The sequence below is a fragment of the Aptenodytes forsteri genome, unplaced genomic scaffold (genome assembly GCF_000699145.1).
Source record: "Aptenodytes forsteri isolate BGI_AS27 unplaced genomic scaffold, ASM69914v1 Scaffold264, whole genome shotgun sequence".
NCBI lineage: Eukaryota > Metazoa > Chordata > Aves > Sphenisciformes > Spheniscidae > Aptenodytes > Aptenodytes forsteri.
The window spans coordinates 1418468-1433843 of record NW_008795936.1 but is presented as its reverse complement, the minus strand read 5'-3'; the positions used below and the strand labels follow the sequence as shown (position 1 = coordinate 1433843).

The window sequence follows — 15376 nt, the reverse complement described above, 5'->3', positions numbered from 1 at the left end:
GGGTGGGGGGTGGGGGAATTACACAGAATATACAACAAAACACGAATACAAAAAAGTGCACATTGAAGCCCTGTAGAGTTAAATAGAATGAAAGCAGTGTTTCCATTCTAGGCCTCCTCCACATGAACAGCTAAAATACAGCATTCCTATTTTCATACCCACCAGGCTCCTGGAGGCACATGCAACATTTGCTCTCTAGACTTTGCACCGGACCAGAGCCTAACCCAGCTGTGACCTAGGACCTCTCGCTTTTTTTAACCCCCGTCCTTCAAAGTAATGGATGCCCAAATATTCACCTAGAATGACAGCTGTGCATCTACCATCCCAATAAAAGCAAGTGGCATTTACTACAGAAAATTTGTTCTTCTCTGAAGGACAAATTTTGTCCTTAACCAACTAAGCATAGTTACAAAAGCATCAATGCTATACATCTTTCACCTGTGTACAGCACAGTGCCAGCTTGTTAAAACTCTCTGAAAATTTCCTGCACATACATTGCCAGAATTGGAGGATCTCTGCAAGTTGCTTTTTCAATTTTTAATGTTTCCACAGAGCCTCACACCATTTGCAGGCCCTAATAAATGCACTGCTAACTCTACAAAGTTGTTCCAGTCTTGAACCATTTTAATAATACACAAAAGCATTACAGCCACTCTAATACATCTGAGTTTTGTTTAAGTGGAGAACTGCCCTTGACTGATCAGCTTTGTAAATCCACGTGAAAACAGAAAACGTTTTTTTCTTGCATCTCTCCTAGCATTTCTAAAGCAAGAAGCCCTTCTTGTTCAAAAACACCTAACTGGCTACACAAATCCAGAAGGAAACTGCAGTTTCATTCTCCCCACGTCTCTGCTGAACACCTAGCTTTGTATCTGTAGGAAACGTATCACAGCTCTGGTCTTAAAGCCCTCAGCTGCCTTACTGCTTATCTTCCTAGATAAGCACTGATGCTGAATAAACACCAACACCAGCCCCTCTGCTCTAAGAGTACAACCCAGGGGGAATGGTACATTGCTCTGACTCCAATCCTTCAGCTGGTCAGCAGGCGGCAGGGTAGTCAGTCTCCTGTATTTTGGGATATTCAGCGGGTCCCTGCCACCCGTTGCTCTTCTGGGCCACCTCAGGTGAACCCAGATCCCAATGCTGGGAAGGAAAACGTACTTCTTCCAATCCCTGCCTCCGTGGCCTGATCAGGTTCCCCCTTTGTGATCGTGAAGGACAACTGCAGAACCCAGCTTAATACCTCAGAAGCATTAATTCCTATTCCTACAAGCGCAAGGGGGATAATTGAGACCCACATTTGAAGCTAGCGTTCCCGCACACTGATCACCTCACCTACCTTTTACTAAGAAAACCTTGAAGAGGAAAATGAACTAAACTCTCCCACAGTCCCCAAGACTGCATACGGACTCTGATCTTTTGCTTCTCCGTTGCACACACAGAGTGCCTTTCATCCATACACAGAAGCCAACCACCACTGTTTTAGATGTGGCAATTACCACATTTAACCTTTAACTTTTCCATGCTGTTGCTTCACCCACACTTCAAGGCAACACCATGGAAGTCGTCTTTTCCAAACCCCAGTGCTTCAGGCTTGGCATAGCAGGTATTCCTGTTGAGTGCAAACTGAGACACACAAGAGGTCTTCTGTCCAGGGCTCAGATTGCCAATGGATAAGATAACAACAAGGCCCTTGTTCAGGGCCAGACACCACGGAGGACGGTGGAGAGGGGCACAGGGACAAAGCCAAGTGCGTCATCGTAACTGTTCCAACTTTTTATAAAATCCGGAATTGGTCATCCATTACCTAACAGGCATTACAACCGCTCTGCTCCAAAGTGACTGATCTCTCATCAGTGTGCTGTCCATCTTAGATAGTATGTTACAGGAAAAAACACACACTTTTAAACAATAATCTCTATTGCACAAATGCCCCCCACAAAGAGCTTAACAGAGTCGACAGACATCTAAGCAGTCAAATGCCTCAAATAGCACTTTCCTGTATTAAAGTATGGCAAAAAAATGTAGTTTTGTCCACAGTAGTAGTGGCAGACTGCTTTCCTGGTTTCCTCATCATATGAGATTTCCCGCAAAACTAAAGTTTTTCATAGAAATAACTTTTGAACTGGACAGAGCAAGCCAGTGAAGCATGGTAAGATGGCAGCAGAAGGCAGAAATTCAGAATCTACTAAAAACACCTTCAACATTGTCCCTCTCCAAATTTTCCTGTGCATCTTCACACTGGTTGTATAAGAAAGATACAGATTAACCATCACAAACCGTCTTAATTTCCTCCCTGTATATGCAAGCACAAAGTTTCACAGTCAGTCTTTCCCCTCCCATTCAAGCCACGAGAATTCTGCTTTTCTCTAGTTTTTTCTGCACTGCCTGGGATTTTAAACAGCTTCAAACAATCCCAAATGCCAGCTGTGCCATGGGACCCCGCTGACTCAGATCAGACTTGCGGGCACCAAATCCTAGCAAGGGTAGAAGGGGGCTACGTCAGTCAACAGGATGAGTGAGCAGATCAAGAGTGTTTGCAAGTCTTTTGCCCACATTAACTTGGCTTTAGTACATTTACTAAATTTACTACATGCTCAAGGAATTGACATGGGAAAAAAGAAACCCATGACAGAAAGTACTAGTAACATTTTATTCCAAAGAAATATGAATCCAAAGGACAAGTATGTGCAAATGCGCATGCTGGTAAAGAACGAGTTTACAAAACAGCAAAGCCAAGTTTTGTGCTGTGTCCTTAAAGAGAGCTGAAAACGAAGCTAGGGGACAAGCACAATGCTCTTGCCTTGAACTAAAAGTAGAGGCTCATCTGCTGTGTGAACTGGCAAGCAAGAATCTTATCCTGCAGATTAAGGAGTGGGAGGAGATCATTCTCTTTTCACTTCAGGCACTAATATCAGCTTAAATTGTGGTTTCCAAGTGTCAGTCCTCAAAGAGACATTTAAAGTCTTGCCAGCAGAACACACAGAAGGTACTCCTACATAAAACGTTCTCTACAATTAGCCCTAATGCTGCAGCTTTTATGTGTCTTGAAACATTACTGTTAAATATTTCTTGGAAAAAAAGGCTTTAATATGCCAAGCTTCTAAGAAAAGAAATACACAGAAAAAATTCTTCTCTCCACTTTACCTGGTAGCCCCAAGAGAATTAACAATTTGTTACTCAGAAAAACTGAGCCAACAACTCCTGACTTGTTCTTCTGCATGAGTTAAAAATAAATATCTGAATGCACACAAGCATTTGTCTCAGTACCAAACACATCTCTACAGTACGAGCCAAACGGGCTGGCTTTAGACTCTGCAACTGTAAAACCAAATGTTTAAAGACCATGGCAGCATGGTATGGTAAAAAACCACAGGACTCATCACTGCTCTGATTCCCACCAGCTGGGTGGGTACCAGTGGTATGGAAACAGGCAAGGGAGCAAGTATCATCTGTTACAATCATCCTTTCAGCATAGAACATGCATTGGCATTGCCTCACATGAGAACTCTCCTGTACTGACTTACTATGCATGGAAGCATACCAGAAAACCTACCGTGACTTCCAGATTAATTATTTACATCTTTGGTGGATAACAACAACAAAGCAGCACAGAATAAGAAGTCGGAAACATTCAAGCAGTTACATTTATTAGATCTGTGCCTTTCTTAGAGCCTCATGTTCAGAAACCCCTTCTCTACTAAACATATAAATATTTCTCTACATAAATATACACACCTATATAGGATTCAAGACTGACCACTACCCTTGTCTTCATAAATCAGCATATATCAGATCATGATTCCTGTGCTAATTTTCTTTCTTCAGCTTCAAGAAAACACTTTTCATTTACCTAGATTACTTTCCTATTAAACTTGTAGTCATGCTCTCCTCCTTTCCTTCCTCTCCTTGGGGAGGGGGAACAAACCAAACACAAAGCCCACCCACATTGGCACACTTATACTTCTTTCTGCTGCCTGGCATGAGGTGATGCCAGGTGATAAGATGATACCGCCTCTGGAACACACCTGCAATCCTGCCCCACCACAGCGAACAGCAGCAACCTTCCACAGTAACTTTCCCACATCTCACACTGCAATTCAGAGTGTTTTCTTCCAGAAGCCCATCTATTTCTGCTATATAATTTCTCCAACTATTGTTCTACTACAGCAGTATGTCACTTCACATGAAGTTTCCAGAAGAATTCCTAAGAGTCACCTTATATTTCAAGCCAAGTTCACTAAAGCTATCCCTCTGAGCACACAAACCACAAGACCAATAGCAGTGACCACTGGCAAGAGGTATGGCAGCCTGAGCAAGGGCTGAGCCCTTTTGCTGCTCCTTTTGAAAGGAAAGGACCTTACCTGTGGCTGTTGACAAACACAATTTTAAGTTTCCAAAAGAACAGACTATGCAGCAATTTCTGCTGTCATGTGTCTTACATGAAATAATTTCTGCCAAAAGAAGAGCTTGGTATGGTATCAGGTAGCCCTCGCCACTGACCAATGGAGCTTTACTACACAGTTGTGACCAATTTTTCATGCCCTCTTCACATATGGCTAGCCTACAGATGCAGCAGAGGGCATTTTAATAGCTTTCTAATGAAGTGGCTGCTCATTCTACCTACAGAAGCATTCATAAGATACAGAACAAAAAATCTCAGATACCTGGTGCTTTTGCATTGGCATTTCTTCTGTAGTGGCAAGCAGAACATTAGTTAAAACACATATGTAGACTCATGATGCAAAAGTCACCCAATTATTTTAAAATGAGGAAAATTAAGCACAGATTAAGAAGTGTCATTAATACTAGATGGTGGGCAGGAGAGGAGCCAATGTCCAGTCCAAATACAAATCATCAAAACACCCTACTTCACTGTCAGCAAGAGCTATACTGCCATGTTTATAGCTTGTAATGGTAACATCTGGAAACTTTTAACCCAGACCAACAATATAATATATTCTCAAGTAATCCATGCTCCACAAGAAACCTGTCGGGGCATGTACATTGCTTTAAGCATGAAGTACACACACATGCAATAAATTTATTTATTGTTTTTTAACTCCTGTAACTGGCTCTAAAAAGCCTTCTGAAGTAGTAAAGCAAGTGCTTTAAGTTCTGGTTACTCAACATGGCAGTAGTGGGAATATGCTATTTATTTCTCCGAAAAGTTTGCGAAGGAAAATGAAGATGGCAGACAACAAACCATACAGACACCAGTATCACAGTATGTTCTCCTCCAAGGAAGGGGTAGGTGCCAAATGTCTTGTGTTGATCACTGCTTGGGATTTTCTACATTTATGTTTTCTTTCATTATATCTGCAAGATACTTTTGGCAATGAAAAACTTCCTGCAGCCATCCTTACTAGCTCTACCTTGCATCTGGGGGCTGAGATTAAGCTATATGAAAAAAATTACAGAATATCCAAGCATGCAAAAAATTAAATAAATGTGTAGTCACATTATGTAATTTATGCCAGTGAATTACAAAACAGATTGTAGGGGATATCTGGCTTAGCTTTCACTGAATTCGGTATTTCAGAGCGACATCCTGTACCATGCGATTTCCCTCTATACAAAGAAGTTTTCACACCAAAATTTCAATTTACTAGGACACCCTTTGCAGCATCAGCTTTTAATCTTCAAGGGGATCATCAGCTGCATTAAAGGTATCTGCAGATTAGATGGTAACACCACTGCCAGCTGCCATGACACCCGTAATTACTTCGCTGCCCAAACAAAACACCTAGTGGTTGTTCACCACAGATCCTCCAAAGGCTGCTCGGCAAGTCCAATCACTCAGGCTGTAGGCACAGCAGGAAGCTTGACAGTAACAATGCTTATCTGCACTTCAGGCCTTCCGACTGTGGTCGAGGTTGCAAGAAACATCCTTCAAAAAGCAGCAACTATAGCAGTAAAAGATTCCTCTCCTCCACAAGCACTGTGCTTGCAGCAATGCTCCCCTGCATCTCTTACTCCTGGTGTGTTTGCAGGTACATCTAACCCTACTGTGGCTACAGGATACTAAGACACAACCAAAAGTGCCTCAACTAGACAAGACACTCCAGCACAAAGCTGAGCATGGGCAAACTTCCCAAGTGGTTCTGTTCCCAGCTGATTACTGCAGCCTGCACCAACACTAGTCTGCTATCATGTCCTGAGTTACTGTTTAAAAGCTAACCTGAATCCTTCTCTGCACCCTAAAGCACGTATGTATATTTATTCTTACTATGTATTCCCAAACCCCGCCCCCAAACTCCTTACTTCTTCCCTTTCAAAATTTATTTGAAAAAATTAAATTACGATTGCTGCTGTCCCTGTTACGTCTACTCTGCTGTTTCATTAAATGCACATCAACAAATACAAGTTTTGAGCCCTTCTGGTTCTCATGACTAGTTTGGCCCACCTGTGCCAACCTGTGCTTGCAGCCCCATTCCAATAGCACTGCTTTAGCTTCTACAGCTTCAAAACAAGCGCTGCTCTCAGTTTCTTGGAGTGGAATGACATTTAGTACAGCTCCTACTTGTCAAACACAACAGGAGCAGAACAAGCCCTTCTGGTCTTTACAATCATTCCTACACTGGAAGCCCATGATCTCCCACACGCTGACAGGCAGAAGCACAGTAACTTTGCTGATGGTATAAAACAACCAGCTCGTCCAGAATTTGGGACAGACTACACCAGGCATTTAATCCAAACACTTTGGAGAAGGTAATGGTCTGCCAAGTTCAGTTTCTATCATTACTTCTGCCAACAGCAGACCATCATTTTTACAAAACGGGGGAGACCACGATGCCAGCTTCACAGCAACAAAGCAAAACAACTTGCAAGTAGAGTTATACAAGGGCCAAGAGTCTTCCATATTCATCAGATTGCTAATGAAGTGATAAGAATCCACCCCCCGAATGCACACACAAACAAGCTGTGTACTTCAAAGTTTAATATTAAACAATGATTACTAACTAGCCACCAGTGTTTTCTGTGAATAATTATACTGGCTTCACCAAGATAAAATTGTTGCCACAATCCCAATTTTTTTCCAGGCTATATCCTATGATCAACTAACTGAGCAGCATTAGCTCCATGCAGACTATTAACATTTCAGCCAAACATAGAATAACCCTTTGTTCCGGGACCTCAGATTATATACATATATATTCAGGCAAAAAGATGATCAAAACACCCCCCAAGCCTTGATCGTACCTCTTTCTGCTGCCTCTCCAGTTCTTTCATTCGGATCTCCCGTGCCTCTGCACGCGCCGCTCGCTTCGCTGCGAGTCTTGCTTCAGCCTGCGAACAGGAACACAGCAGTGAAATAAAAGCTGGACAACTCCGTGTGAAACACACTTGTTAAGCAGGGCATGAAATAAGGAGACTTGACTTGGCAAGACTGTAAACACATCTGTAGGAGTTAATTCCCTATTGCAAGTAATGGCCCTGCCTTCCATAATTTGTTGTGCTTCACAGGTAGGTAATACACCCCCGTGTAGGCACTACCCTTGCTTAGCAGTTGTGTTTAGAAGTGGTCTGTGTTTCTTTAATTACTATTTGTGTGGATAGAGAGGAAACAGCGAGATTTATTTAAGAAAGGCAGGCTTTGCTCTTTTTTTGTTTTCCCCTGTGGCTCAGATTATTTTTTATTGATTAATTTGACCAACAGCAAACACATTATGTACCATTTTTCCTAACCACTGACATTGCGCACACATACATGGGCACAGCAGTTAGGTAAACATTGCTGTTCAGCATGACCATGCACAACTAAGGCTGAAATGATCGAGGTGAGGGAGTAGAGAACCTGAGAAAATGCACTAACTCAACCAAAGTCTCCAGACGTCCATATTCAAGTCCAAACCCCTCCGGAATGGAAGTCTGCCAAGAACGGGCCTCTTAGGAGATCTACAGTGCTTCCTCATTTCAGCCCAGTTGGAATGCTGGAACATGCTATACAGTAACATTTTTAATATTCTGCTTTTAATCCCAGGCAAAACCAGTTAGTCTTATAGAGAAAAAATGTAAAATTAGCTCACGCTTGGTACAGTGCAACTGCGAGCAGTTTGCCCAACGTAATTCAGAATACCTCAGCAGGGAGCAAAAGGCATCGCTCAGCTAGTCACCCTGGCGTTACACCCAACTCCTCTGCTTCTGAAACCTTTTACTGTAAGTACAGCACCCAATTTAACAGGAAAAATGGCAATAATATCAAGGTCAAGCATACAGAAAATCAGAACGCCAGCACTTTCACTAGCATTTCTAAACAGAAGGAAAACTAGATTAAAAAAGGTGTAATTTCTTTTCCCTTCTGTAAGTATATTTGCCACTCAAACGTGTGGAAAAGGGCCACAACCTTCAAAAACAGAAAACAAAACACAGAAAAAAGCCAAAAAAGGAGTAGGTTAGCTGAAACTTTCAGCTAAAAGAAAAGGGCTAATGAAAACCAAGCACAAGCTGGTGTATGGGAGGACTAGGAGCCTAGTGCTGTAGATCTTAAATCCTCACCAACGATACCAAAATCCAAAATATACAGTCAGTAGGCCAAAATTTAAATTCACATCACCCACCTTCTACAAAACCCCACCACAAACAGCCCCAATCCCTAAATACTGCTGTTGTTCAGTTACCGACATTCTCCCCCATTTTACTCCATTGCCCCTAGACCCAAACCAGTAGGCAGGCAGATTCCTTTTGACAACTATTGCAGCCCCCTGTTGTGCAAATACAATCTATATAAGAGAACCCAGTTTTTAATTCTCGCAACACAGACAACTTCAGCCTGAAAAATTACTTGTAACAACAGAAAAACCTTCTCAGAGGGTAAAAATGCCCACGGCAGAAAGAGAAAAGGGTTGGTTTTGCACAGAGCGTTGCTCTTTCTTCAGTTCATTGCTTGAATTTCAAGGTAACTGGTTCTGCCATGGGGAGAAACCGCAGAACACACCCATGGTCTCATACCTACAGCAGACCTCCACGCTTGTGCCCAAAAACTGTCCCCCGTCATCATTGCAGCGTGCTGTTATTACGGAGCCAAATGATGGCAGGCTCCGGGGTGAAGGCATGTGTTACCACAAGTGTTTTCAAGGGACTGTGGCTTCAACAGCACTTACCAACTTGAAGCAGTTTGTCCAAAAAAAAAAAAACCCCACAGCCCTGCTGCTGGGCAAACACTAGGCAGAAACCCTGACAGGCAGCATTATGATTTACCTGCAGTGTTTGAAATCATTTATGACACCCACTACATAAACGTGCTGTAAGATGTATGCTAAAAGTAAGAAATCACAGTACTGGAATGAGTATGGTATTGACTTGACATGATCCATTTCTGTTTATCTGAAAATAAATTTCAATACTTCAAGAAGCACTACTGTATGCCTGTCTCACAGTTGGTACTGCTGTAAATACAGGACAGTGTCAGCGACAAGGACTGCTCCGGGCTATTCATCACAAGAGGCTGCCAGGCGATTCATACAATGCCAGGTAACAACCACCGTCTTTTGCCAGTAGCCGTTCAAACACAACATGCACATACCCCAAGGAAGGGGAATCTTGCTCCAAGGACTCCAGCTCATTAATGATTTTTTGTGGGAGAGAAAGAACAGGAGATACAGCTTTAAACAACATTGTTTAAAGCATTCCCTCATCCTGACATGCAAACTCTAAGTAGTCTTAAGAAACGGCACAGAAATGAAAGTAAACAAACTTAACTCTGCACATACATTTGAAAATTGCACCTGATCTAGGTGAAGAACAACATCAGTGCAAACAATTAGCTATATTTTTCCCATATGAAAAACAAAGGACCTTAAAGCCTCCATAAGCAAAATACACCAAACAGTACAGAACTGTGTATCTCTAACTTCCCACCTGCCAGAAAAAGACAGAAACAAGATTATTTTGATGTTAAAATTACTGTAGATACCATCCTTCTGAATTTCAATAACCAGCTGAGCTTTCATGTTAGAAAAACTCTATACCTGTATGTAAAATTCAGATGTTGTGCTTAACGCACACATATAAGTATTTCCCCTTCTGTTTTCCTCATATGATTAGGGCCAAAGGATTTACATGCTTGCTAGCTATGTTGCAGAATTACATATTCTCCAGAAATGAGCACAATATACAATGAAATGAAGCAAGTTAAAAATGGAAGGAAAAAAAAAGTTTAGCAAGTTATTCTATGGCCTCCCTGAGAACAAGGTTTGCCAGTTCCCTAGATACCGATATCAACTGCGGTAAGTTAAATTAATTTTTCTTTGTGCAACATACTAGTAATGACAGGTTACATATATGATACATTTCAGTTTTAAGTGCCAATCCATGGGCATTTATTCTATTTCAGCTTTGCAGTCCTCCAACTGCTCATGCAAAGCCAATCTGCAAACATTTAAGAGATGCAAGAGTAAAAACGCATTTTCACTCAGTATCTTTGACTAACAATAGCGCCTGCATCTGGAACAAGCATATTTTTTATTTATGAACTTTTTTTTTCCATGGCCACATGGCTCTTCAGCATTAAGTATCTTTCAATACAAACAAGAAAAACAATATATTCTGGATACTTTTAAATAACTTTAACTTTTTTTTAGCATAACAAATTCTGCCATCAGCACATACCCTACCGGAACCTTTGTAAGAAGTCAACACAATGTTATTCCACCCAGAACACTAGTATTTTAAAGCAACTCATTTTTATCACATCAAAACAAAGAATTACAGAATCGTTCAGGCTGGAAGGGACCTCGGGAGGTCTCCAAGTCCACCATCCTGCTCAAAGCAAGGTCAGCATCAAATTCAGACCGTGTTGCTCAGGGCTTTGTCCAGTTGGCTCTTGAAAACCTCCAAGGTTGGTGGCTCCACAGCCTTTCCGAGCTCCTGCTTCGATGCCTGACCATCCTCACAGTGATTATTCCACCCCCACCCACCCAAATCATGTCTGAACCTGCTCTCTTTCAGTTTAAGGCTACTGTGTCTCATCCTCCTGCCATGCATCCCCATGAAGAGCCTTGGCTCTTGGCTTCTTAGTAACCTCAGCTTCTATGTCAGAAGGCTGCTGTTAGTTCCTACCTTAAGGTCTGGTATTCTGCATCAAATACTGTAAGTAAACTGCCTGCTACATTTTTAACATTCTCAGCAGTGTCTGGGTGCTATTTAGATGATTACATAGTTATTTTCATCGTGGTTCCTGACAAAAGCGCTGCTCATCTGTGCTGGACAAAGGCGGTTTGTAAGGAACCGGCCATCCTTCCCTAAAGGGTCTCAAAATCCACAGCAAAATGAGACTATGGGTGACAAGAAATACGCAAAGAGAACAAATTCTCAGTGCAATGATCTGATCAATACAATAAGCAATGGTCTCTGACGGTATCAGTGATACGAATAGCATTGAGATAATGATTAAGCATGAACCAAACACTTCCATCAAAATTTATTTCATTTCCTTGGGTAAGGTTGGTTAAGAAAGACTTAACATGCTCTTACTTGTCATCCATCTCCCTCTGGCACTTTAAGAAAACAGGACCACTAGAGTCCACGGGAGGGTAAGTAAGGGCTCCCGAATACTCACAGGTCCCCAGGAAAGTCCTCATCCGACAAAGAACAAAAACAGTCCCCCAGCTGCACAAGTCCAATATCCTATCTCAGTGTTTCCAAACCCCACTCATCTGAGGCTACGCACAAGCCTTTGGAGTGTGTTCTCCAACACAGCAGAAACGTATTACGCTATAATCAGACTAGTCATTAAATGATCAACCTGTGCCCTTCATAATCCTGTTTCTACCATGCTTTAATTGATATAGTTACTTAACGCGAATGAACGTTTTTGATATTCTGTAGGTGGCATTGGTGACAAACCAGGCATCGCTCATGAGCTCAGAGGAAGTAAATCAATCAGGGCAGGGATGAATCCACACCTAACGCTTATTGTGTACGATTTCATCAAAGTCAAACTAAAAGTCTGGTAGCAACCCTAACATCCAGCAAATTCTGCAGCAAGTGTGGGAGCCAAACAGGAACCATTACATATAGATTTTCCTGTGCAGAAGCACAGCTCACCTAGTGACAGAAGTAGCTACCCCAACAGCAAGCCACATGGCATGGACATTCATAACACAACCTCCACTATCACCTACAGACTTTTAGACTAACACAATAAGGGTGTCAGATTTATTATGGACCTCTTCCTCAAAAGCAGGGGCATGACTAAACTCGTCTGAGTTTGTCAAACCACACCCTTTAAAAGTCTTAGACTCTGTTTTCACATTAATAGTTCTGTGCTATAAATACCTTGATTACTTACACACCCTGAAAACAGCAACTTTAACTTCACATTTCTCTCTCTGTGCTGACTAAAACAAAACGGGCTTTGCCTGGATGACTAGCCTTCATCCAGCCATCTGTCAGAGCCCAGACCCAAGTCACCTCTAAGGGCAGTGGCAGAGACAGACACCGTAGCCTGCAAGAGACACAGGTGAACATCATGAAACCACCAATAAATTCATACAGACTTCTGAAATTCAGACTACAAAAGCTAAAATGACAGTCTCAAGGTTGCCAGCATAAATAACTACTCAACGGATTCAAGATAGGGAGAAAAAAAAAAAAAATCACTAAGATTGAAGGAACTAATCTTAAAATCATCTAAAATTCACTAGTGACTCAGTGAGCAATACAGGCCTCAATCAAAAGTGACAGTTAGCTGGCAAAAACAGAAGAATAAAAATATGAAGCCTAATTGCACTCATTACAAAGCTTTTGTAACTTCCCTTTTATGAAGTATTGCTCATCTGACAAGGAGAACTGGCAGCTTCAGCCGTACTGTGCATGTCACAAAAAAAACCTCCTAAGGGGCTTCTGTAAAGCCCCGTGGGCAAAACAAGAGGAGGCGGCAACCACATTGCTGAGATGAACACAGAAATGCACACCAGCTAAAAAACAATCACCTTAATGTATGTAACTCGCTCAAATACTACAACTACACATCCTGCATTTTTGTCATTTTATTGCAGTTGCCCAGAATGATTTATAGCCCCTAAGCCCAAAACAAGTATATTGTTGCACTGCAAAATGCTTGTTCTTTTGTTGGTCCACTCGCTCAGCACTCGACACCCCTGCTTAATGGTCACTTTAGTTTTAAAATAAAAATCCAGTCCTATTCAGCAGCAGATCTTTATCCTGCCTTAAGGAGTTCAGTATGTTTAGCTCTGAACAGGGAAAAACTAAGCAGGTTGTAACCTGGTTCACTACTGAAGTACAACTGCATCTGAAAAAAAAGAAAAAGCCAAAAGAGATATTTGATACCAGCTGGAAAGGGTGAGAAACATCTCCTGCTGCTGTCTGCAGTATGAGGCAGTAGGGAGAAGTGGGAGTATGAGATCTGCAACTGCTGGAGAGTTACCCCCACACACCCCCTTTTTAAATACCACTCATCAAGACGAGGCGAGGTCTGGTTGCACCCATACCCAGCACTGCCAGGGCCAGCATATAATGCACAATGGTTACGGAAGCGATGACTTCCTGGCCCTGAGTGCAGCGTCGGGGAAGCTGCACATTCATTATCATTTTGATGAGAGAATTATTTAAGTGACTTCGTTAGGTAGAGCCTAATGACACACATCCTGAAGGTGTGCATTCTCAGAGCTTTTCCCTTATGAAATGTCCAAGAGTTCATTGTTCGACTGGAAGCCCCAAGAAACAGCCAACAAAGACAGGAAATTATGCTGCTTTTTTGAGCAGTGAAAAATGACTATGTTGACTTGCCACATGGCTACATATGTAAGAGTTTTTGATCTATTCAAAGCACCCCTTAATTCCAATGTACTTAAAATTATCTGCTTCTAAGACTAGTAATCAAAGTTAGTATCATTTTTTTGTAGAGGACTGAAGTGTTAGTTTGCCAGCACCAAACCATACTCAGAAAGCTCTCTGATCCCACTGTCAGAGAAGCTTTAAAACACAAGTCTGTCCAACTAAATTACACCTGTTCACTGTATGCAACTACCATACTGTGTATTGCTGCAGGAAGCTGCAATTACTATTCGCAGACTGATTTAAACTTCTTGCTAACATGCTTAAGATACAGCCAGCAAGTCACTTTTGGGGCAAGCATAATTTTTCATGACTGATGCCATTCCGTTCCAATATTCTGCATGTAAAGGCTTTTCCTCAAATGTTATACGACTGTTCACTCTATTTACATAAGTCATACTTCATCAGACAAAAGAAACATATTTCTTTCATAAGGTTTGTTGTACTTTACAGAATTTAAAGTCTATTTAGACAAACAGCAGCTGATTTGCAATATTCCCGTAACACAGCTGACCAACATAGCTACCAGGTAAAACTAGTGCTAACCCACGGCAATGTTTTTTGTGCCTCCACTTGAGTAACAAGTGACCTAAACCAGCGAGTTCAGGAGCTCACCATGAGCTATCATGCACTCCTTAGCATCAAGACAAGAGCATCTATAAATTACTTCTGTGTTTAGAGGTCAAACCAGCATATTTACCTGACATTTTTTGCATCTGAGTTATAAACACACTTACTCATATGACAATGAGCCTGTGAATCACGTAGGGCTTGGTCAGTCCACATCCTGCTTAACTCCTCACTTTTCTCTTAAATGCAAATTAGTATTAAAAGGCAGCATGTTCATGAACCTTAGCCTACACATAAACATAAGGGTTCCCATCTAATACCCACGTACCAGCATCACTGGTTAGACAGACAGGCCCATTATGGGCTTGTCTAACAGCTCCTCTCCCGTTCATACAGTGACAGTGGCGAACCGGAGAGTGACAGTTTATGTCAACGGATGACTAATCCACCCATTAACATTTATGGTCACACGGGGCTGTTTTGAAACTTTATTTAGAAAACATTTAACAGGTTCAGTTGGCATATCTGTTCCTGTACCAAACTGAGCAGTAAGTAGATTACGTCTTAGCCTCTGGTTTTTAAAAGAAAGCCTTAGAAAATTCCATGGACTTTAAAGAATTAGCTACCTTATGCAGCCATCAGCGGCAGTCATAAGTACCTCACTAGCACCCACCTGTGCAGAGCTGCTGTGAATTACACACCGTGCCCAAAAGGAGACTAAATTCCAAGTCGTACAAAAGCCCAGAGACCCCAGCACGCTCTCTTAAGTACCTCGACCGCTACGTTTGAGCCCAGACAGAGAAGGCGCACGCAGAGGGGAAGCCTGCAGGAAGCAGCGTAGGCGCACAGCAGAGCTCAGCGGTTTGACAGAGGTGCAAGGGCACACACAGCCGGCCCGTGCCACCACGCGGAGTGCCAGGGCGTGCGGCCAGCTGGCCCTGCTGAGGCGAAAGCCGTGCTGCCCGTTTCCCACGGACGCCCGTGGGCACGACGCGGAGCCGGGGCC

At 42.3% G+C, this 15376-nt stretch overlaps 1 protein-coding gene across 7 annotated transcripts in view; it reads right to left on the bottom strand.

The window, feature by feature from the left end:
• LRRFIP1 (LRR binding FLII interacting protein 1) overlaps window positions 1-15376 on the bottom strand; it is a 108825-nt gene that overhangs the window by 49271 nt on the left and 44178 nt on the right. For all 7 annotated transcript variants that reach the window (XM_009285117.2, XM_009285115.2, XM_009285118.2 and 4 more), the window contains exon 2: window positions 7204-7290. In XM_009285117.2, the coding sequence (XP_009283392.1) occupies window positions 7204-7233 (30 nt within the window). In that variant the 5' untranslated portion in view covers window positions 7234-7290. The remainder of the gene's footprint in view (window positions 1-7203; window positions 7291-15376) is intronic.